The following is a 25,515-nucleotide window of genomic DNA, read 5'->3' as shown; positions in this document are numbered from 1 at the left end:
GTTACAAAAAAACTCTGCGAAGTTCAGCGAGTGGCGGAGTGCAGTGCGAACTTCAGTTTGTGCTGGTATTCCTGTCGCTCGGGTAAAAAATTCTAGCCGAGTGGCAACTCGCGCTCGCGATCTTATGGTTCGCACTCATCGTTCGCGATCGTGAACAGGGAAAAAACTCCGCTGCCCATCGCGAAATGGAGTTTTTTGAGCTCCGCGGAGTGCAGAAAACTCTGCAAACTGAGCGAATTTCACCGCCCAGGCCTATTCCTGTTGGGGCTGTAATTATCCTTCCCCGACCCCTTCCCCGCCAGTGTGACTCATTGAACCCACGGTGGAGGGGGGCAGTGGGGGTGGAGGGCAAGTGGCACCTGACCTGGCACCTAGCTTGCAGCTCCGTAATCTCCGCCCTCCAGCCTACACGTCACCAACAGGTTCATTACCCCCTTGAGCAGTTTATTCGAGTCTCTCCTTTCCAGTTGGTCTTCTGTCCGATTTGTTTCCACAAAGTAAATCCTTCCAACTCGTTGGGCGTGAGAGGGAAGCCCTCGTCACCTCTTTTCCCAGTTGTTACAGCACCATTGATGACATGTCCACCCACCTCCACAGTTTAAAGGATCCCTGTAGTTTGAGCCTGGCCTGTGTTTCATTATTGCTTTTAATCAACAAGGCCACTACTTGCAGTGTTCAGTGTTAGTGCTGGTGGCTCCTACCTCTGCTGCTGAGGCGCTATTTTATGGCGGATATGAGCATCTGCTGAGGCCTTGTTGGCTCTTACTTCCCTCTCCAGCACATCCAGAAGAGCTGTCCATGTGCACAGTGATGAAGCACTATGACCACAGGAGTTTCCCCTGAGATCACGCTGTGCCAGCTGCACCTTGCACGGGTGTACGGCTGCTCTTCTGCGACTGGTGGGGTGGCAGAGATGCCCTGGACATACAGTGCTGGTTTATGTACATAAGTGACTCAGCCTGCTGCCTGGTGTAAATATGGAGGTCTCCCCGACGGATTCAGTCCCGAGACACCCCTAATCTCCGTGGGGCCCTTAATGCTGCCTACCGTGCCTTTAATGGTTGTTCACCGGCTTCACGCAATCAGTTCATGGAACACCAAGTCACGGATGATGGTGAATGAACCATTGAGACACTAATGGGCACAATACAAGTCCACGGATAATAGTGGGTCACTGAGGCACTGATGGGCGCAGTCCCAATGCACTGATTTCAGGAAGTCTCTGGTGGGCGTGATGCCCAACCTTTGATGATACTGAGTCCCTGGCTGGAACAGTAACAATCCACTGGTGGTAGGGAGTCACTGGTGGGCACAATACCAGTCCACGGTTGATAGTGTCTCACTGAGGCACAGATGGGCATAGTACCAATGCACTGATATCAAGGAGTTACTCGTGGGCACAGTGCCAAGCAATTAATGACATCGAGTCCCTGGTTAGTACAAAACCAATCCAGTAATGATTGTGAGCCACTAAACACACTGGGTCACCGCTGGGTACAGAACCGACCCGCTGATGGTAGTGTGCTAAACACTAGTGAACACAATACTTATTCACCGAGAACACTGAAGTACACACTGGTGAGCAAAATATGAATTTGATGAGAATACTAAGGTCTGCACTAGCGAGTGCAATAGCCATTCACTGAGGACATTGGGGTACACAAGGCTGAGCACTATATTCATACGCTGAGGACAGTGGGGTACATTCTGGTGAGCACAATACTTATTTAGCGAAGATACTGGGGTACGCACTAGTGAGCACAATAGCCATTCACTGAGGACACTGGGGTACACACTGGCGAGCACAATACCTATTCACCAAAGACACTGGGGTACGCACTAGTGAGCACAATATCCATTTACTGGGGACACTGGAGTACACACTGGTGAATACAATATCCATTCACTGAGGACACTGGGTTACACACTGGCGAGCACAATATTTATTCACTGAGGACACTGGGGCACGCACCAGTGAGTACAGTATCCATTCACTGGGGTTCACAATGGTGAGCACAATACCTATTCACCGAAGACAAGGGGGAACGCCCTAGTGAGCACAATATCTATTCACTGAGGACACTGGGGTACACACTGGCGAGCACAATACCTATTCACCGAAGACACTGGGGTACACACTAGTGAGCACAGTATCCATTCACTGGGGACACTGGGGTACACACTGGCGAGCACAATATTTATTCACTGAGGACACTAGGGTACGCACTAGTGAGCACAGTATCCATTCACTGAGGACACTGGGGTACACAATGGTGAGCACAATATCCATTCACTGAGGACACTGGGGTACACACTGGTGAGCACAAGACTGTCACTCACGCCCTGGTAACCAGCAGGCTCGACTACGGCAACACACTCTATGCCGGAAGAAACAAAAACCTCACCCGCAAGCTACAGAACATCCAAAACGCCGCCGCAAGACTGGTCCTCAACCTGCCAAGACCCTGCCACATCTCCCAGCACCTGCGCACACTCCACTGGCTCCCCATCGAAGCTAGAGTCACCTTCAAGATGCTCACCCACGCTCACAAGGCCCTCCACGACACCGGACCAGCATACCTGAATAGCCGACTCAAATTCCACACACCCCAAAGGACCCTACGATCAGCCCAGCTTTCCTACGCAGTGGTCCCCCGCAGCAGAAAGACCAGATAGGGAGGTCGCTCCTTCTCCTTCCGCGCGGCCAGAGCCTGGAACGACCTTCCGCTCCACCTCAGACAGATAACATCGCTTCTCAAGAAACCTCAAAACCTGGCGAGCACAATACCTATTCACTGAGGACCTTGGGGTGCACACTGGTGTGCACAAAATCTATTAACTAAGCACTGGCGTAACATCACATGCAATAGAGGGGCCCTAACTTCAGGGGGCCTCCTCATGCACTGTGCACGGGTGGCAGCTGAGAGCTTCTGAGTGGGTCTGGAGTGGGCCCTCCCTCCGCACACTTTGTAGGACCCCCCCCCCTTGAGTTTTGTTACGCTACTGTCACTGAGTATACTCTGAGTTACACTACTGAGCACAATACCTATTCACCGAGGACACTGGAGTACACATTGGCGAGCACAATACCTATTCACTAAGGACACTGGGGTACACACTGGTGAGCACAATACCTATTCACTAAGGACACTGGGGTACACACTGGTGAGCACAATACCTATTCACTGGGGACACTGGGGTACACACTGGTGAGCACAATACCTATTCACTGAGGATGCTGGGTTGCACACTGGTGAGCACAATATTTATTCACCGAGGACACTGGGGTACACACTGGTGAGCACAATGCCTATTCACTAAGGACACTGGGGTACACATTAGGGAGCACAGTACATATTCACTGAGGACCCTGGAGTATACACTGGTGGCCACAATATCTATTCCCTCAGGACACTGTGGTACACACTGGCGCGCACAATATCTAGTCACCTAGGACACTGGGGTACACACTGATGAGCACAAAATCTATTCACTGAGGACCTTGGGGTGCACACTGGTGTGCACAAAATCTATTCACTAAGCACTGGCGTAACATCCCATGCAACCCCCACGGATAGAGGGGCCCTAACTCCAGGGGGCCTCCTCATGCACTGTGCACGGGTGGCAGCTGAGAGCTTCTGAGTGGGTCTGGAGTGGGCCCTCCCTCCGCACACTTTGTAGGACCCCCCCCTGAGTTTTGTTACGCTACTGTCACTGAGTATACTCTGAGTTACACTACTGAGCACAATACCTATTCACCGAGGACACTGGAGTACACATTGGCGAGCACAATACCTATTCACTGAGGACACTGGGGTACACACTGGTGAGCACAATACCTATTCACTGAGGATGCTGGGGTGCACACTGGTGAGCACAATACCTATTCACTGAGGATGCTGGGGTGCACACTGGTGAGCACAATACCTATTCACTGAGGGCACAGGGTGCACTCTGGTGAGCATAGTACCTATTCACTGGGGACACTGGGGTACACACTGGTGAGCACAATACCTATTCACTGAAGATTCTGGGGTGCACACTGTTGAGCACAATACCTATTCACCTATGAGACTGGGGTGCACACTGGTGAACACAATATCTATTCATAGAGGAAGGTTGTGTGCAGACTGGTAAGCATAATACCTATTCACTGAGGACACTGGGGTACACACCGGTGAGCACAATACCTATTCACTGAGGATACTGGGGTACACACTGGTGAGCACAATACCTATTCACTGAGGATGCTGGGTTGCACACTGGTGAGCACAATATTTATTCACCGAGGACACTGGGGTACACACTGGTGAGCACAATGCCTATTCACTAAGGACACTGGGGTACACATTAGGGAGCACAGTACATATTCACTGAGGACCCTGGAGTATACACTGGTGGCCACAATATCTATTCCCTCAGGACACTGTGGTACACACTGGCGCGCACAATATCTAGTCACCTAGGACACTGGGGTACACACTGATGAGCACAAAATCTATTCACTGAGGACCTTGGGGTGCACACTGGTGTGCACAAAATCTATTCACTAAGCACTGGCGTAACATCCCATGCAACCCCCACGGATAGAGGGGCCCTAACTCCAGGGGGCCTCCTCATGCACTGTGCACGGGTGGCAGCTGAGAGCTTCTGAGTGGGTCTGGAGTGGGCCCTCCCTCCGCACACTTTGTAGGACCCCCCCCTGAGTTTTGTTACGCTACTGTCACTGAGTATACTCTGAGTTACACTACTGAGCACAATACCTATTCACCGAGGACACTGGAGTACACATTGGCGAGCACAATACCTATTCACTGAGGACACTGGGGTACACACTGGTGAGCACAATACCTATTCACTGAGGATGCTGGGGTGCACACTGGTGAGCACAATACCTATTCACTGAGGATGCTGGGGTGCACACTGGTGAGCACAATACCTATTCACTGAGGGCACAGGGTGCACTCTGGTGAGCATAGTACCTATTCACTGGGGACACTGGGGTACACACTGGTGAGCACAATACCTATTCACTGAAGATTCTGGGGTGCACACTGTTGAGCACAATACCTATTCACCTATGAGACTGGGGTGCACACTGGTGAACACAATATCTATTCATAGAGGAAGGTTGTGTGCAGACTGGTGAGCATAATACCTATTCACTGAGGACACTGGGGTACACACCGGTGAGCACAATACCTATTCACTGAGGATACTGGGGTGCACACTTGTGAGCACCATACCTATTCATTGAGGACACTGGGGTACACACTATAAATCCACTGACGATGCATCTCACTGGTGGGCACAATGCCAATCCAATGACGATACAGAGACACTGGTTGGTATAGTACCTTCACACTGATATCAGGAAGTTACTGTTGGGCACAGTGCCAAACAATTGATGACATTGAGTCCCTGTCTGGCAGAATACCAATCAATTGATGATAGTGAGCCACTGAAGACCCTGAGACACTGATGGGCACAGAACCAACCCCCTGATAATAGCGAGTCGGCGATGGCTCAATGCCAATCCTCTGCTCATAGTGGGGCACTGGGGAGCACAATACCAATTTACTGAGGACACCGTGGTACACAATATAAATCCACGGATGATGCAGGCTCACTGGTGGTCACAATGCCAATCCACTAGTGTCACAGCGGGAACTACCAACCTGCATCCATTAGGCTCCATGAAGTCCACACCCGCCATCGACATCAAATGGAGGAAGAAACCTCGGAGTGATCATGGACTCTGACCTTCCGCTGAGCTCTCGAGAAGACGGTCACAAGAGGAGTCTTTTACATCATACAAGCCCTTCCACACATCTTTCCTCCATTCTAGTCTTAGCTACAGGCCACACTTACCCTTTGCCGCCTCAAAAAGACAAGTAAGTCTTTATCTTGGGGCCCACCCAAAAATTAAAAGGATCTAAAACTCGACAGCAAAGCAGTTCCTAGACCTTGCAGTTTGGGAATCCATTACTTCCAGCACTTAACTAGCTCCCTATAGCCAAACCCACTACCTTCAAGGCACTCTGCATTGCCCACAAAGCTTTCAACAGGCACAGCTGCAGTTGCACAAATCGAGGATGGCATAATCCTGTGCAGTGATCCCTCTCGCTCTGTTTGGTGTCCAGGCATAGGCACGGCTACACTTTCACTGCACCAGGAGGAGGGCATCCCACTGTTCATCCTGCATGAGCCCAGAGCCCTTCCCATTAATAGTAATGGGGTGACCCAGTATCCCTTAGAACCTGGGAAATCAAGATGGACAGACTAATACATCATTTTGCGGTTCATTATGATTTAATAATCTGTCCATCACTTTACTATATACGATTAATAATATACAGCATTTTCAAACGTTTGTGTCCTATAATATATGGTCTGTACCAAGGCGGGATTGAGTTACCAGACCAATAAAAAAAGTAGTTTGTGAGTAAACTAATGCTCTGGTTGAAGAAATATACCCCCCCCCCCCTCTCCTCCAACCAATTGTTGCTGCATAATACAGAACCCTTCTCACACACACTAATAACCCAAGCCATGCCCACCAGACAGAAGGGGAAACTAATGGGAAGCCCATGTGCTCCATCCCTCACCCTGCTACTTGCCTGGGCACTCCAACCTAACTTGAAAATCTCTGTGCGGCATGCCAGGAATCCCAAGTGTTGTACCAGTGGAATGAAGAACACGAGAAAGTGATGGCTGGAATACTTGAATTCATCTCAGCCACTGGTAATCACTTCGGCCGCATCCCAATCCATCGCTATTTTTCATTTTTAACAATAAAAAAAATAAAAAATGCTGAGTTACAGATTGTTTGTTACTCAAAAGCAAACAGTTGAGTTTGAAATAAGCACAAGTTAAATCCAATGTGTGGATACAATTTGTAAATTATTTTGTGCATATAATTAATTTTATTACAGTAGGGTGCGCATAATTTCTTTTTCTGTTTTCAGCTATCACATGTTCCATGGACCGAACTAGAAATATACCTATATTTGGGTTGCCTGGCCAGACCATACATCAACAAACTTCAAATGGAACACTGAAAATCTTACCAAAGGTAAGTACATTTTAGTGTTTGCCCTTGTATATTCAGTAATGTCTTTTGATGGGGGATTACACTGTGAGTAAGTGTTACTACTAGACTCACTGAAGTACATGATGTGTATAGAGAATACATAACACGCAAGTTTGCGATCTGGTCCTATGTTGCCATTGAGGGGGTAACTAGTGATATCATAAATCACCACGAGGCCGAAGGCAGATTAGTTTGTAAATATCATTATAACTCAAATATGGCAAAATAGGAAGATGTCATCAGTGCATAATTTGTAAATTAAAAAAAAAAAAGTCCCAGGGCCCTCGTCAGGGGCCACTATTGGTTTTCACTACCCGCTGCCAATGGCAGCACCAACATAACTGCGACTCATCGCACTCCAAGTGGGACAATTCCTACTATTCCAGGTCCCAAAACCTATAAGAACGGCTTCTGTGGCGGGTATTAGTCCTTTTTTTCATATCTATTTAATTAATAAACAACTGTTGTTATACTCGTTGTTGTGCAATTCATTCTTTACATTACATGCTTCTATCAGGGCAGGTATCAAGAAAAAAATCCAAGAACTTTTTTTGAAGCTGGGAAAGTTTAGGGAAACCAGTTTATGATCCACTTGCCTAGTTGTCTGACTGCAGTTTGAACGTTCATGGTTGGTTGGTTTTGACAAATAGACAATTAAACAATGGGCGATGCGTAGGTCCCTCGGCCTATAGAGCTGTAAAGCTCCTTCAGTGTCAGAGACATCTTAAGGATTTTGGGGGGCCCGGGCAAAAAATAATTTGGGGCCCCCTGCTCGGAACAACTTTGGATTCATTATCCATTTCAGCTCATTCATACCCTCAGCAACTATGGTCTGACCATTGACAATACTCTTTATTGGACCCCAAACATTTAAGGGGACTCCACACCTTCAGTGGGCAAAGTCTTTGAATATTTATGAGATTCTTAGACTTGGAAGACCCTCTTCATATTATGCAGGGGTCTCCCTCGTTTTTGCATTATGCCACTGTATGTAACAGACCTCAAAGCTTAAGGATGGGGCCCCTAGAAAGGTGGGGGCCCTGGGCCAGAGTCCACTGACCCAATCTGTTCAGTATTTGGATATCAATGAGCAATATTTGCAATTTTCATTGTTCCGGTTAAGCAGTGGCTTTCTTGAAGAGGTCGCTAATTGAACAATGGGCAATGATGAAGCTCTGCTGATGTCATTATGATGTCATTCATGTGAAATATGAAAAATAAAAATATTTCTTGAATCGGTGTAAAATATAGGCTTTCATACACCCTGCATTTTGTAATCCTTCATTGATTCTTTGGCTCAAGTGGGGGTCTCATCAGACTGTCCATAGTTAAGTTCCAATTCATTGAGGTGAGAGTAATTAATCTTGTTATTGATAAGGCCGTTGGTGACTTCTTATTGAAGGCAACACTTGAAAAAGACTTCCCGTAACAGTTCCATTATCAGGTTCTTCTGGAAGGAGGCACTTGGTGAAGTAATTGTCAGGTTTTTCTTGAATGAGGGAGGCACTTGGTGAAGCCATTGTGAGGTCCTTCTTGAAGAAGACACTTGGTGAAGCCAATGTCAGGTTCTCCTGGAAGGAGACACTTGACCATGACTTCCCTGAACAGTGACATTTTGGGATGCTTCTTGAGGGAGGCACTTGGTGAAGCCATTATCAGTTCCTTTTTGAAGGAGGCACCTGGTGAAGGCTTCCCTGACCCTAACACAATTGGGGTGTTATGAGCTCAGACTATTAAAATTCCCTTTACATTATCATTGCAGCACAGAATTGTACAAAATGAATTGAAGTAACCCTTTAAAAGTCTCTCTTTAGTCAAACAGAGAGTGGTATGGATTCCATTTGCCACCTTACATTTTCCTGCCCAGTCGGTGCTATAGCACACAGCAGGTTGAGTAGTTTGGAACCAGATATATGCAAATCGGTCTTGACCCTGCTCCTTTTGGGAACAGTCCAACCCGAACTGCCAGGCCAGGTCCTCCCTAAACCAGAACACAAGTAACCCAGGACCGTTTTCGCCCTAGTTATGGCTCTTCAGCCACGTATAGCTTGGTTCCAGTGGCACAGTGAGTCCAGGACCCAATTCTGGGGGGCATACCCAGAACACTTTGGGGGTATCAAATTTAAAAACACCAAGATGATGGATAGAAGGCTTAAATTACTCTCAGCCACTAGCAATCGTTTGGAGCTGCATCCCAATCCATAACGATGGACAGGGGTGCAGCCCTTAGTAATTACCAGTAGAAGACATTAACTGAAGCATTCCATCCATCGCTATCTATATACGTTAGCATGTTGCCCTAAGTGGGATGGGTATGCCCAGGTTTGGGTCCCGTGCGCACTCAGTAGAATCAAGCTACACCTGGCTGATGAGCCCATAACAAGGGTGAAACCAGTCCTGGGTGCTTATGTTTCTGTTTATGGAGGACCTGATGTGGCAGTTCGGGCTGGGCTGTTCCCATTGGAGTAGGGTCAAGACTGATTTGCATATAGCTGGGTGCAAACTGAGGTGGCATGGTATAATTACCAGTGGCTGGGATTAATTCTATCATTACATCCTGCGCTTCCTGTATACTTTAGTATAGTCTCTTTAATGGCATTGTTTCCACTATAATGGTCATATTCTCCATAATGGTTATGGTACCTTTAAAGGCCAGAGCCTCTATTAATGACCATAGTGTCTAAAATGGCCACAAACTCAGTTTCTGTTACAGCCACAGTCTATGTAAAGGCTCTAGCCTTAAAGATGGCCCTTATCCCTGCAATCATCATACACTTCTTGAAAGTGGCAATAATCTGTGATATGAAATAAAAAAATGAATGAAAATAATTTACATAGCGAACAAATACCCAAAGGTATTAAGGTGCTTAAGCCCAACAAGGAAGGTAGAACGGGAAACCCACGTAAGCGGAGGAGAACTAGAGCGTGAAGAGCCAAGCTTTTAGGCTTCACCTGAATGACAGATGATTGTCGATCATCACAGCTCTGTGACCAAGCAGAGTATTTCAGAGTTTAGCTGTAGCTTAAGAAAAGGATGTGCATCTACATCTGGTTCACCGAATTCTGGGCTCAGCACGGATTTGCTCAGATTCAAGCACAGCTCTAGAAAATTTAGGGCCAAGATTATGGAACGACTTGTGTGCAAAACTCAGGACCTTGAACACGGTCCTTTTCCTTACTGGAAGCCAGTGCAATTTCTAAGCTCCTTGAAAATCTGCTAATATTTAGGAATGTTAAGGATCTGTTGTGTGGCTGCGTTTTGCACTGTCTGCAGCTGATCGAGAGAGCTTTGATCGATATTGAGGTAGAGCGAGTTGCAGTAATCCAGTCAAGAAGAAATCAGATCAAGTGCTACCTCTCTACGTGAGGTGAAAGAAATGTACGATTTTTCTTTAAGAATTTAATTATATTGGAACAAGTGGAAAGACTGCGACTAACTTGGGAATCAAAAGTAAGCTTGTTATCGTAGATAATCCCAAAGTTTTTAGTTGACCTGACTAGAGTAAGAGGTGATCCAAGAACCTCCGGCCACCAGTGAGTTGACCTGATGGAGAGCTGACTGCAGGCAACAAGATCCTCTTTCTTGTCAGCATTTAATTGAAGGCAGTTGTCCATCCAGCCACAGATTTCTCGCATACAGTTTTAAAACTTAAGGGCCCCCGAATGAATGTCCTCCATAATGGTGACAATAATTTCTGTGCCTTCCGCATAGGGCAGTGCACAGAGACCCTACAATTGAATCAGTCTGGCCAGAGGTGTGACATCAAGGTTGAACAGTGTAGGACTTCAGGAAGGCCCTTAAGGAACTCCCCAGGGCAGAGAAAAAGGTTTGGAAAAGACCTCTCCGGACATTACTGATTGGGATCCTTTAGATCGAAAGGAAGCAAGTAGGCCAAGTGCCTCACCTTTGATTCCTCAATGCAAGATGCGGGATTCTGGAAGGAAGGTGAGACCGTGACAAAGGTGTTAGACCTGTCTAACATGAGTGCTGCAGCCTCTCCACCATCTACCACTGATCTAATAGTGTCTGCTGCTACCAGCGCTGATTCAGTACTGTGCTCACTTCTGAAGCCAGTTTGAGAGGGATCTGACAACTCATGAGATGATACAGCCATAGTGTCTCTAATGACAATCTCTTTAATGGTCCTGGTCTCTAAAAATGCTATTGTCTTGTCTATAATGGTCTTACGCTCTATAATATAAATGGCCCTTATCCTTTCTGATGGTAATAATCTCTTACTGGCCAGATTTTGTATTTGGCCTTAGTCTCTGCAATCACAATGTTCTCTGTAGTTGCCACCGTTGACATTTTAGAGAATATGGCCCCTGCAGACACCATGGCCATTATAGCAGAGACTGTTACTGGGACTATGGCTATGGCCATTACATGGACATTTGATATTCTAGAAAAGACTACAAAAACTATGGGCATTAGAGAGATGATGGCCAATGGAAAGAACGCTATGACCATTCAAGAGACTTTTTGTTTCTGTGTGAATTACTCTTAGATGTTGGCGTGCTGTATAAGAGCTGAACTCATAAAATGCCAATCACAAATATGATAAAATGAAAAACATTGGGCACGAGATAAGACTGTGTTAGTATTAGCTATGTTGTTATTATTCGAGTGCGCATGTTGATACCAAGGTTCACTCAAAGATTACTTGGTGAGTTCTAGACTCACTCACAGCTCTATTCTTAATAATACCACGATTTTACTAGACGTTTCTCTTGATCAAACCCTGTCTCACACAGAGCTCTATATTTCATAATGCCCAGAGTCACTCCGAGGAAGGATTGAAGGCGAGGCCTCCTGCCCACTGTTAGCAGAGAAAAGCTGGAGCTACCCAAGCAAAGTGCCTGCCTCATCCTATCTCATGCACCCTAACACACTGAAATATGCTCAGCACATCTGTCATGGCTCCTTGAGCCACCTCATACAGAGATTAGTGTACAAAGCAATGACTCAGGATCCCAAATGGATTGTAGGGCAATTCAGTAGAGCACCAAGAAGCAAATATTGTGACCCTTAACCTTGGGTTAGTTCCTGTAAATGCCAGAGACAGTTTATAGGCCATTTGTCTTCCATATACCATAACAGCAGAGCTCTGGCACCCCCTCTGGTATTTGATGTGACTGTATCAGTAACATGAAATGTTACCATAAAATTGTCATGGGTGTGTGATTCAGTATTTAAAGGTGTGAATTTTTTCATCCTGATTAGGAATTACTTTAATATGTGACTAGATTCTTTCCTTTAGAGAATGAATAGTGTTTCCTACATTAAAATTCTAAATAGACATATGACTTATGATAGCATACATCAACAAGCATTGGCATAGCCAATAGGTCTCGCCTTTGGGACCTTATAAGTGTTTAGCTATGCAACAGTTGCATAACTAAATACTTATAAGGTCCCAAAAGCGAGACCTATTGACTATGCAAAGCGGCGATCACGATCACACATCAAAGGGCCGTGCAGCCGCTAAAGTGAAAGTAATCGCGGTAAAAGCAGCGCGCGCGTCCGCGCACATGCACTGTAGCTCTAGGCTGGCCTGGTAGCACTTTTTGGAGCCCTCTCAATAAGTCTCGCCGGACCAGCGCATGCGCTGGGTCAGGCGAGACCTAAAAACCTGGTATTGCAATGAATCAAGTAATGGATAACATAGATGTTATTTGAATTGTAGCTAAACTCTATGATGTATCACATTAATTATATATGTTGGTTATTTAGATACAAGTGTCAGATATGAAATGCACATTTGATGGTCTGTGTGATCCAATTTGGGGTAACCAGTCTAACAGGTTTTAAACACTGCAGCATATGGGTTTACAAGGGGTGGGTCCCCATCGATAAGTTATCATAGCAATGTTCGATAGTGGTTTGCTTTGTTATATTTCATATAGGTACCTTATATAGGCATAGGTAACATCACAACCTTTCACCTATATTCTTCCCTACATTACATACATAACGGTTCTCAGGCACTGACCTTTTACCTAGATACAACACTGCATTCAGAACGCGGGTTTTTCCCTGGTTCGATGCTCCTACATTATGCATGAGGCTTCTTGGAAGCACAGCAGGACGAACATCTCCTGTATAATGTCTATGTTAAAGTTCAAGCCCAACGTCATCCTTGAGGCCGACACAGTAACACAGCAAGGTAGGACCCCTGGGGAGACCTGTGGGTATGTATACATCATGTCTTGCTTAGAGAGACAGAGGAGACCATGACTTCCCGGCTGACACACTGACCAGAGTCGCTGAGGTTCCTGCATGCAGACGCTCCAGCTAGCAGTGGTCTAACATCCTTCGCGGGATGTCCCACATTCTCTAACTCTCAGGTAATGGGGTGGACTAGATCCTAGACGGATTCTTGGCATAACACCTACACAGATGCTAGGTACATTTAGGTACATCTAGTTAGGGAGGCATCGTAGGCGTACACATAGGTAATGGGGTGGACTAGATCCTAGAGGAATTCTTGGCATAACACCTACACAGATGCTAGGTACATTTAGTTAGGGAGGCATCGTAGGAGTACACACTTATTATCATGTATTCTATGTACTTGTATATAATCATGATTACTGCAAGATGGTAGAGCCATACCATCCTTTTACTTTCGTAGTACTGCTAACCATATATCTATGCTACTGTTTGATGGTTATTACGACACATCTATTCTACACTAGAATAACAACTGTTCAATAAATACTTATTGGAACACCCAGACTGTTTATTCTGTGTATCTCTGAGTACAAACTAAGTGAGCATGAGTGACTGAGTGAAAAGTAGTACATTGTTTCCGCGATCCTGAGGGATCAGGGTTGTCATGTTCTGAGGTTATCAGAAACTATTCTCTCCCTGATTAGAGGAGACTCTAGTGGCACTGTGAGCTAGCTGATGCAAAAGAGGCTAACATATCTGGTGGAGGTGCTCAGAATCAGTCTGCCACCAAACCCACAGTTTGTTATCCAAAACGCGCAGATCCTGTATAGGTAATATAGAAACTACACAACACTTAGTCTAGTATCCATTTTGAAAATGTGCAAGATTGGTCATCTATTAAACCAAAAATGTCCTATTGCTTTAATGTCCTATTGTGTTGGTATGCAGGTACAGAATAAACAGACACCTAATGTAACAATTAACTTGTCTGATGTCCATTGAAAATCCACTAACGTCTTCAGAATGCCCTTTGTATCCTGAATATAGGACGGGAGATTGGTTACCAGATGTTGTAAGAAACTGATAACTTTTCAGTAGGTGAACCAATGTCAGCTATAATTGGTCTTCTGGGTGGGAAAGGGCCTGGTTATTGTATTTTTGGTTACACGTGTATTGTTGGTTATTCTAGATCTGCGATTAAGCACTGTTACTTTTTCCATTCTTCAAGTCTTGTATTAATAATTTTATTAATGTCCATTATAAAGTTGGAGTTAAGTTTTTCATATGTGTGAGTCCATTAGTTGTATATCTATCTAATTAATTTAGGCATTTCTGCCCGTGATTACTGTATTGCCACCCTTGCCCGCTTCCTTCATCAAACTTGTTAAATCCTGTTTTAAGGCGTTAAGAGATTGCCTTTCGGTTATTGTGGTGTTGTCCTCAGGGTGTGATGTCTGTCCTCTAGATCAAATAGATGTCTTAGTGCCACTTTGTAAAATATGTCTATGCTTTCCCCTCGAGGTAATGGAGGGGAGGGAATCAAAGTATAGCTAGGTTTAAGGCTACTATCAATGTTAAGTTCATAAATAATGTCCATGATAGTTGGTGATTCAATCCCAATATCATGAAAGGACAGTAATTGCAAAAACGTAATATCCCTTATGCTGTAATCGCAATTTATTGGTAGAAGTTTTGAAGGATTAGGTCTGGAATCTTTTTCACTTAAGCACTAAAATAATTTTAGTTTGTGAATACTTTTATACAATTCAATTTGTACTTTTGAGAAATCACAAATTTAAGAAGGCCTAAATCCCAAATATTTGCTCAACATGTTTAACAGTTGCCGTCCTTTCTTTGGATACATTTACAATGGTTACGTCAGGGTTAATTGTTTTTCTCTTTTGTTGTCTGCTTTCGCACCTTGATTTCCAAGCTTTTTTGAAGTAAGTTTCTCTTGAATGACCAAGCATAATCTGTATTGTTTATTTCTTTCCATTTGTCAATGATCTTGTGGTCAAAACTCTCCTCGCTTGGTGATCTGTTCTGTTATATTGATTTGTATAGCTAGCGCACTAATTACCTGAAAGGGCATATAGGCACGTAGGCAGGTGTGTAGCTTTATGGTTCCCAAGGTGCTCATACGAATACCCAGTTTTTCAGGTTCTTGCGGAACTCAAGAAGTGAGGAGGAGGCTCTGTTGTGTTGTGGGAGGTCATTCCATGACTTGGGTGAGAGGTAGGAGAATAATAACCTCTAGTTATGCTTTTGCAGATGTGGAGAATGTGTGCAAAGGAGAGTGAGACCTAGCATAGGTGTCTGGTGGGTTGGTGAAAGTGTATGCAACTTTTTCTGGTATTCTGGTCCTTTGTTGTGTAGGGATTTGTATGTGTGCGTGAGACATTAGATTTTTGCTATGCTTGTGTATGTGGAGCCAGTAAAGCTTCCTGGGGTGCGGTGTGATATGGGTGTGGCATGGGAGATGGAGTATGAGTCTTGCAGTGGTGTTCGGGAGTCTCTGTAGGAGTTTTTGTTTGAGATTCCGGCATAGAGAGTGTTGCGGTATTCCAACCTGATGTTGATGAGTGCTTGCGTGACAGTCAGTCTGGTGTTTCTGAGGCAACTATTTGAAGATTTTTCGCAGCTTGTGTATGATATGGCAGCAGAGGTGCTTATCATCTAGGATGAGCCCTGGATTCTTGTTTGGTCTGTGGGTGCGGGTGTTGGACCCAGCTCCGACAGCTACAAGGTGGAGTCTCATGGGGGATCTTGATGCCGAGGATCAGTGCTTCTGTCTTGTCAGAGATAAGCTGCAGACAGTTGGTTCACAACCAGTCTGCCACCATGGTCATGCAGTTGGTGAAGTTGGTTCTGGTGGTGGTTGTTTTGTCCGCCAGTGAGAGGATGTGTTGGGTGTCATTGGCGTAGGAGATGACGGTGATGTATTGTGATCGGATGATGTTGGCAACTAGTGTCATGTATCTGTTGAAAAGGGTGGGGCTGAGGGACGATCCCTGTGGGACTCCGCATATCAACTTCCTGGTCTCTAATGTGAAGGGTGGCAGCCTGGCCCTTTGGGTTCTTCCCATGAGAAACAGATCAATTTGACAGCAGATCCTTGTATGAGAATCTCGTGGAGTCTACGATGAGGGTGCTTTGCAGGACAGTGTTGAAGGCCGCTGAGTGGTTGAGCAGGGTGAGGGCCACTGTTTCGCCTCAGTCCAAGATGATTTGAATGTCATTAGTGGCCACTATAAGTGCTGTTTTGGTGCTGTGGTTCTTTCTGAATCCTGATTGAGTGCAGTCTAGAAGATGGTGAAGTGCGAGGTGGGTTGTGAGTTGCTTGTTGATGGCCGTCTCAATCACTTTGGCTGGATAGGGAAGTGGGGAGATGGGTTGGAAGTTGCTCAGTTGATTTGGGTCAGCTGTGTGCTTCTTGAGGAGGGATTTGATGTCTGCAAGTTTCCATTCATACGGTAAAGTGGCAGTTGTGTTGGAGGTGTTGATGAAGTGGGTCAGGATGGTGCTGATTCATGACGTTCCCAGGTTGTAGATGTTGTGGGGGCATTCATCCATTGCGGCCCCTGAGTGGATGTTCCGCATAATTGCCACTGTCATGAGTCCATTTCTAGTTTACTGTTTAAATTTAATGGTCTTAAAGTCCTCAATGTTTTATTAAAACAAACTTTATTGGGGTTTTTCTGAACATACATCGTATTGTGGTGATACAGTCGGCATATTCAAGAGATGGCCGCATTGCACATCTAGGGCCAGATGTAAGACTGTTTTTTGCTGATGCAAACGGTAAATCGACCCGTTTGCAACCACAAACAAGCATTTACAATGCAATGGTCTCGGCATTGTCAAAGTTAGAGCTATTGGTATTGCTCATGACATTGGCCTACTGCTCTCTCCTCTTAAATGTCAGTGCTTGGAGATATGTTCCCAAAGTGGCAGCTTTGATTAAGGGCAGAAGTGGTAACACAAAGTCGGGAGGGATGGAGAGAGGGAGGCAGGGAGGGATGGAGTGCGGGAGGGACGGAGGGAAGGACGGAGAGAGTGAGGGACGCAGAGAGGGAGGGAGGGAGAGCGGGATGGACAGAGAGGGAAAGAGAGAGGAAAGGCAGGAGGGAGGAAGGGACAGAGAGAGGGAGGAAGAGAGAAAGGGAGGGAGGAACAGAGAGAGGAAGGGGAGGAAAGAGGAAGGGAGGAGAGAGGAAAGGAGGGAGAGAGGAAAGGAAGGAGAGAGGGATGAAGAGAAGGAGGGACGGAGAAAGGCAGGGAGGGAGAGAGGGAGGGGCGGAAAGAGGGAGGGATGGAGAGAGGGATGGGGGAGGGAGGAAGAAAGGGAGGGAGGTGGAGAGAGAGGGAGGAACGGAGTGAGGAAGGGAAGGAAAGCAGAAGGGAGCGTGAGAGGGAAGGAGGGAGGGAGCGAGAGACGAAGGGAGGGAGTGAGGAAAGGAGGTAGAGAGTGAGGGAGGGAAAGAAGAAGGGGCATAGAGAGGGAAGGAGGAATAGAGGAAGGAAGAGAGGGAGAGAGGAAGAGAGGTAGAGAGGAAGAGAGGGACGGAGGGAAGGAGGGAGGGATGGGGAGAGGGAGGGAAGGAGGGAGGGAGGGACGGAGAAAGGGAGGGACGGAGAAAGGGATGAGGGAGGAACGGAGAGAGGGAGGAACAGAGAGAGGGAGGGACGGAGGGAGGGAGGAAGGGAGGGAGGGAGGGAGAGCGTAAGGGACAGAGAGAGAAAGGGAGGGAGAGAGGTACTGAGGGAGAGAGGGAGGGAGGAACAGTGAGGGGGGGAGAAAAGAGGGAAGGAGAGAGGGAGGCACTGAGGCAGGGAGGAAAGGAGGTAGAGAGGGAGGGAGAGATGGAGGAAGGGAGGGAGGTACAGAGAAAAGGAGGGAGAGAGGGAGGGACAGAGAGAGGGAGGGACCGAGAGAGGGAGGGATGGAGAGAGGGAGGGACGGGGGAGGGAGGGAGGAAGAAAGGGAGGGAGGGAGGGAGGGAGCGAGAGACAGAGGAAGGGAGGGAGTGAGGAAAGGAGGTAGAGAGTGAGGGAGGGAAAAAAGGTGCACAGAGAGGGAAGGAGGGATAGAGGAAGGAAGAGAGGGAGAGAGGAAGAGAGGGAGAGAGGAAGATAGGGAGAGAGGAGGGGAGGGAGGGAGAGAGAGAGGAAAGGAGGGAGAGAGAGAAGGACGGTGAGAGGGAGGGACAATGGGAGGCAGGGAGGGAGAGAGGGAGGAATGGAGAGAGGAAAGGAGGGAGAGAGGAAGGGCCGGTGAGAGGGAGGAAGAGAGGAAGGAAGGAAAGAGGAAGGGCGAGAGAGAAGGAGAGAGAGACAGGGATGGAGGGAGGGAGGAAAGGTGGTAAGGAGGGGGGGGAGAAAGGAAGGGACAGAGAGAGGGAAGGAGGGAGAGAGTAAAGGAGAGAGGGAGAGAGGAAGAGGAAGAGAGGGTGAGAGGATGAGAGGAAGTGAGGGAGAGAGGATGAGAGGGAGGGAGAGAGGAAGGGACAGAGCGAGAGTAAGAAAAAGAAAGAAGGAGAAATAGCAATGAAGTGAGAGGGGAGGTAAAGAGAGAACGAAAAAAAGAGAACAAGAGCTAAAGAGAGAGGAGAGAAAGCAGAAGGGAAAGGGAGCAGAGGAAGAGAGAGCCACACATCTAGAGCTGGAGCGAGACAATGTGAAAGAGAGAAAGAGTGACCGAAAGAGAGGGAGCACGAAAGCAAGCGGGAAACAGGAGAGTAAGAGAGATGAACAGCTAGAGAGGGAGGGAAGTGATTGAGAGAGAGGGGCGTAAACTCTGTGTACCTTGTGAGTGAGAGGGGCAAGTAGACGTCACCGGTAGCAGAGCGGACGCTGTCCTCCTAGGTCGGTACGCACTCACACAGGTCAGTGTAAGAGGCACAGCCTTGCAAGCGTTATGTTACGCAGTCTAACTAAATACGAAACAAAGCGCTATGTTACAGTCTAAATACAAAACAAAGCGCTATGCTACACAGTCGAACTAAACACAAAACAAAGCGCTATGTTAATACAAAACAAAGCGCTTTGTTACACAGTCTAACTAAATACAAAACAAAGCGCTATGTTACACAGTCTAACTAAATTCAAAACCAATTGTTTAAGCAAAACGAATCTGACATTAAAATCAACCGTCAAAAAGAAAAACGAATGATAATAGAAAAACGAATTATAAGAAAAGGTCCGATCCGAATTGCAGTTTAAGCTGGACCCCCCATGAAGCACCGACCTTTCACAGTCGCACTGACTGGGTGTCGTGTTAGCATCCAAAGAAAATTATGAGTTGAGCCATCAAATGCACAGGAGGGTGGGGCAGGGGGTCATGTCTGGTGATGGTATGTGGGTGCCGCATAATTCACGGGGTCAAAAACTAATGCTGCTCCCTGGCTCACCACTGACGCCCACTGACCCAGCTGTGGAATTTAAAGAATCTTTAATTTTAGAAAGAAAGAGATCTCCGATGGAATGAGAAATAAACATTTGATTTTTTTTGTGAAGAAAAATAATTAAACGAACACTTTATCAATACCACTACAGAGAGGCAAGTTATCAGAAGGGGGCGGAGGGGGCCATTGATGTTAAATCGACAATGGCAGCGCCTACTGTACCACCGGATCTTCACTGAGAGTCATAAACGTTAGATAGATGCCGGATGAAAGCGTGGCAGTGGTAAAAGGGCACCTGGGTGCAGCGCACAGCGCCGGTTCAAACACCCCTTCTGTTTCGTGCTCACCTTGACACCCCAGACCCAGGCGTCGACTTTAAAGACGCGTTTCAAGTTCTGCGCTTCCAGCGCGAGAAGAAAGCGGTCTCCGGCGGCATCAGAACTGGGCACTTTTTTTGTTTTGAAGAAAAACATAAAAAAAACTCATCAATGGCATGGAGGCATAATTGGCAAAACAAGAGAAGGCAGGCTATCAGAAGGGGCCGGCGGGGTCCCTTCCACGTCCAACTGACAGTGGGGTGCGTTTACTCACCTTCAAACGGCCTCACATCCATCCCGGAGCCCTTCGCGCCTTGTTCCCTAACAAGGCCGCCATCAAAAGGAACAAGGAGAAACGGACTTCATGCAGATTTATGGGCAGGAGCAGTATTTGCAAACAAATCTATAAAACGCTAATCTTAAACATACACCGCTAGGGGGCCTTCCATTTCTGAAGGTGTAAGCACAAATGGCATGTTCTACAACAAAAGGGGAAAAAACAAATGCGTCCGGACGCCGGGACACCACCGCCTTTCTCCGAGGCCAAGCAGAAATGCCTCGGAGAAACGCAGCCTCGGTTTCGGATTCGGGGGCGTGTTTCTTTTTCTCTCCTCTTGCCATTGGCTGGAGGAGAGAAAAACACGCCCTGCGAAAAGCAACGAAAAAACACGCCCCCCGATCCGCTTCAACAGAGTGACTGGACCTCTTCTCCAGTGGCTGGCCAGCATTTAAGAGGCCAGCCAATGGAGAACAGGAGAGAAGAGGGGCGGGTGCCAGCCCCTCTTCTCAAAGACATTAAATCTCCGGACTTCCGGTCTGCCGACCGGATGGTCCCGAGACCTAAAAAGGCTGGTGGTATGTGCAATCGCTATTTTGTGAGTCGCTATTAGGAAGGGGCATGCCAAGGGCTCCTGAAAAATGAAACAAAAAACAGTCAATTTTTCTTTTTTAAGTGCATCCCATTTTTTCTTTAAGGAAAATGGGCTGCAATAAAAAAACTGCTTTATTTAAAATGCAGTCACAGACATGGTGGTCTTGAGGAAATATGAATTTTATGATCAGTTATGTCCCCTATCTTAGACCCCAACGGCTCCATGTACATGCTACAAGTACATGTATGTTCCCTCCAGTTCCAGTTATGAAGACGCAAATACATGTGCGTCCACCGTTAACATGTCCTCTTTCAGATCCGCCATGAATGGGTCGGATATTCCGTTCCTAAGTATGAAAGGCCACCGACTTTATGTGGTACACTTTCCCCATTTTACAGTTCAGGCGAGTAGGCCCTGAATTCTGCCATCAAGCCTTTTCCTGCCTTCTACCTCTGAAAGGTCCAGTCTGAGCTCGCATCTGTATCCATGAACTTTGTCCTACTCCCTGCGCGGCTAACGGTGCCTGACTCGGCCTGTTGCCTGCCAAAAACTGTATTTCACCTTCAAGATTATCTGCTCCGCTCCTCATCAAATGCATTCCTGTCTAGTAGTTTAGGTAAACATTCTTCCAGCTACCAAGCAAGGGGCCCGGCCTCACTGTCCTCATGCAAGTAATTCATAGCCCCTGTTACCATGGAAGATTCCTGCCCCCTCGCATCTCATGTAGACACTTAGACGCTTGTACACGCACTAACAGTCAGTATAGAATAGATTCCGTCCGAGAGACCTTTCCTTTTGGATAACACAGTTCTTTAAACATAAGATATTAGATATGATTTGGGATTTAGGTTGACCTGACCCCCAGACTTCTGTCTCCACATGTAGAGCTAAATGTCAAGTCCCCTTCACCCTCTAGTTGCACGTCAATCACACGTCATGCGGCTGCGCGCGCATCTCTGCCAAGTCTTTCTGCTGACATTGCAGGATTCTCTTATGGATCCACCCACTTGTGACATCATGTTTAATGACGTTTCTAGTTTACGCCTATATGTACGCCTTTTTTCATTACGTATGTGTATCCTTATCTGTATTATCAGCTGTTACGCCTCCTGCATCTGTCTCAATGTAATTCTTTTCATATAAATATCTTTACTTGTCAATAATGTATTGCCTTCCCTTCCTGAACCTTCGTGGTGATGGAATTTGATGCCTATGGTTCGAACCATAATTCCTTTGTAGAGGAATAAAGCCTTTCAGAACCTCTAATACCACGGATTCTGCCTCTTATTTTACTGAGTTATTCTTACTAGATTTTACCGCATCAAAAATAGTACAGGTAATTAAAATATTTACCACATAAATTGGCGCCCGAACAGGGACACTTTCTCATCTCACGCGCCGGAGGTGCGTTGCAGGCCCGGCCTCCTGCCACAGCTGGACGGATAACAACGCATACCCGCAGGATTTCCTGTATCTCCCTCCGGCCAAGCGGGGGTGACTGAGGCTGCGATCAACACCCAGACGAGGCGGTGAGAAGTGCAAAGTATCCCGACCAGAGCCTAGCTGAGAGAGCAAGATCCGAGGTATACAGAGGCCCACCAGGTTCCGAAGTTCCGCGTCGAGTCGAGTCCAGTCCGGTCCAGTCCAGTTCAGTTCCGAGGCCTTCCGTTCCGTGCTACCCGGTGAGTACCGTTGCCGGGGAGGCATTTAGACGTGCACATAGTTTGTGCCGGTCAAGATGGGTTTGGGTACACAAATCCGGTCTGCACTGTTTCAGCAGTGTATCTGTACTGTTTAGCAGTATATCTAGTATGTCTTGTATATAATTCAGTATTATCTAGTGTTAGTATTATGTCAGTAACTAGTTTTCTAGTAGTTATCATTGTCCGTTAAATGTTAAATGTTATATGTTTTAATACGTTCTACATATTGTGGTGTGAATGATTGTTCATTATTGTGTTTATTGTATTAAGTGTGTTCAAGATTAAGTAACCAGGTCTAAAAATGCCGCTCTTTTCAAAATTAAGACAGATCAAAACTAGAAAAGGGGTACTCGAAGAAGCTGTTCCCATTCCACCTAGGGACACTCCAGGGTACTTTATGTATCATAAGCATGGCCTAGATGCGTATTATTTCTTGATTTATGGGTGGACTACACCAAGGATTTACCAGAAAGTCAGAGGTGGCCCGCAGCTGGGACCTGGGATGCAGATTGCATCATGAGAGTAGAAGAAGAATTATGGAAAAAGAAAGCCAGACAGTCACAGAAAGATGCCATTGAATTATGGCGTAAAGAATCATATAGACGTACAGAAAAAGCGCTCAGACAGGAAGAGAAAAGTAGGGAAAATTCAAATAAAGCCCGAGAAAATATATTAATTGAGGAAGGTACCAGAGTAAAAGCAGAACAAGTAGACAGACAGAGAAACACCCTTATGAATGGTATGTATCCTCTTCTGGCCGAAGGTCTACCTAAGGCCACCCCGGAAATACCGAAAGACTTGCCACCTCCATTGCTCCCGATAAAAGCACATCCCAAAACAGCAAAAGATGTTTTCCTTTCTTCCTATTTAGACGATGTAGCCCCCGAATATGTTAATACCACACCACACACACCGCTTGCCGATGGTGCTCAACGCCAAGATCATCCGTCTGTATCCCCGCAACAACAAACTCCTACGCACATTCCCACAGGTCCATCCGTTTCTACCGCTTTTCCTGCATCTACAATTTCTATCTTACATCCAACAAATCCTTTCGTGCCCAGCACCTCAGACGGTGCGACGGGAGGTGCGACAGACATTTTTGCCACGCCACCGCGAGGAAATAAATTGTCCCTTAGAGAATTAGCATGCCAACGTACACCCCAACTAGCAACCGCCGACATGTTTAAAGACCATCTTGTGGATTGTAGATATGATCCAGTGCCAGGTAAACAGGACAGACTGCTACTGTCATCACTACGTATACGACGAGCTACAATGTATTTAACGACGATACCAGGAATGGTTGAGCATCTAGACAATATATATCACTTTGTCCAATCAGGGCGAGGCCCTGAAAGTATTAACGAAGCCATGGAATACCAGAAAGTGGATGTACAGAGACAACTGTTACGCTTCTTCATAAACTGCGTGATCAGAAACCAAGATAGGCCTGAGGTAGATCATGATACCATGCAAAAACTTGCCAAATGGGGTCAGAATATATCAGACGGGAAACATGATAAACAGGCGTGTATAGTCGCCATGTACCGAAAGATCCGCAAAGAAGTAGAACGAATACATAAAGACAGATTAGAGGTAGACAGAACTGAATCAGAGGGAGAGGAGGAGCAAGAATCAGAAATGGCCGCAGGACAATTAGAAACAATGGCTTATGTAGGTAGAGGAAGATCTCTTAATAATACCAGATGCTTCAATGATCCAATACGTCCGATACGCCCAGAATGTAACAGAAATTTCCAAACCCCTATGTTAAATATAAGGTCTCCTGAACACTTATTCCAGGCTGCTGATAAATTACTCCGAGACCGAAGGGGGTATCATATGCTCGATTCCATGGATGAACAAGAATTAGCCAGGTCAGCAGTACAATGGGCTGACAGTCCCGGAAAATACAGTGATGATGCATTAGCACACATGTTTTTGAACCTTACCCCAGACGAACAGCGTTTAGCTGGTATATACATGATTCAACAACTCCTTATATTATATAAAAGCCAACACTCCGATCCTGGTCCCCTACCTGATATATTGACAGAATTACTCACGAATAGATGGAGAGGTTCAGGTACTGATTTAATTAAAGAAATTCTAGAATTTCGAAACCAGTATATTGTTTTCGTATGCCCAGAACATGTCTCAGTTCCCATCAAGGAAAGAACAACGTATTACATGGACAGACAGAATCCCTTACGCGAAGTCCACCCCATCAAAATTGATGACAATAATTTTAAACGCGTGTTTGTGTACACGCCCATAACTAAAATTGAATTATTAGAAATGAAGAAAGTAGTACCTAGTCATGACAAAGACCCAGCGGGTTTCCACCGTGAGATAAAAGACATGTTACTCATGGGAGAGTATACCTACCCTGACATTATGAAAATATTAAAAGTATTAATGCCTGCTGGTATTTACGAAAAACTCAAAGAAAAGGATTGGGAGGTGGGAGACCAAAAGATAGATTGGACAGCATTAGAAACCGAAGAAAAGGCCCGAGCTCCAGGTTCAGGGCTTGGGGACAAGACTACAGCACTACCAGGATTACTAGTGCAGGTACTGCCACGTTTATTAAGTACGAAAAAGGAAGACTGGGGTGCAATCTCAGCCTGTAAACAAAAGCAAGATGAAGACACTAGTGATTTCTATTCCCGATTTGAAAAATGTTTTGGTATAAATAGTGGCATAAAAGCGAGTAGCGAGTCATATCCACATCTGTTTGTGACAAAATTAGTTGAAAATTCCCTGCCCCAAGTTAAGAATAGAGTATTGAAATTCGAGAGTACCTGGCAAGGTAACACCCCGTCACAGATGTTACAAATGTTACAATATCACCACAATAGAATTAGAGAGGAACAAGAACATGAACACAGACGTATGAAAGACACGAAAATGAAAATGCTTGTTGCCCAGTCAGTTCCAGCTGACGG

At 46.1% G+C, this 25,515-nt stretch overlaps 1 protein-coding gene across 2 annotated transcripts in view; it reads left to right on the top strand.

Annotated features, from left to right (window-relative positions):
• Positions 1-25,515, top strand: part of ADAM33 (ADAM metallopeptidase domain 33) — a 117,821-nt gene that overhangs the window by 9,513 nt on the left and 82,793 nt on the right. For both annotated transcript variants that reach the window (XM_085642699.1, XM_085642700.1), the window contains one exon: positions 6,969-7,075. In XM_085642699.1, the coding sequence (XP_085498825.1) occupies positions 6,969-7,075 (107 nt within the window). The remainder of the gene's footprint in view (positions 1-6,968; positions 7,076-25,515) is intronic.

This window comes from Triturus cristatus, chromosome 2_2 (genome assembly GCF_964204655.1).
Source record: "Triturus cristatus chromosome 2_2, aTriCri1.1, whole genome shotgun sequence".
Taxonomy (NCBI): Eukaryota; Metazoa; Chordata; class Amphibia; order Caudata; family Salamandridae; genus Triturus; species Triturus cristatus.
Note: the sequence above shows the minus strand (reverse complement) of the source record. Positions and strands in the feature narration are given on the sequence as shown.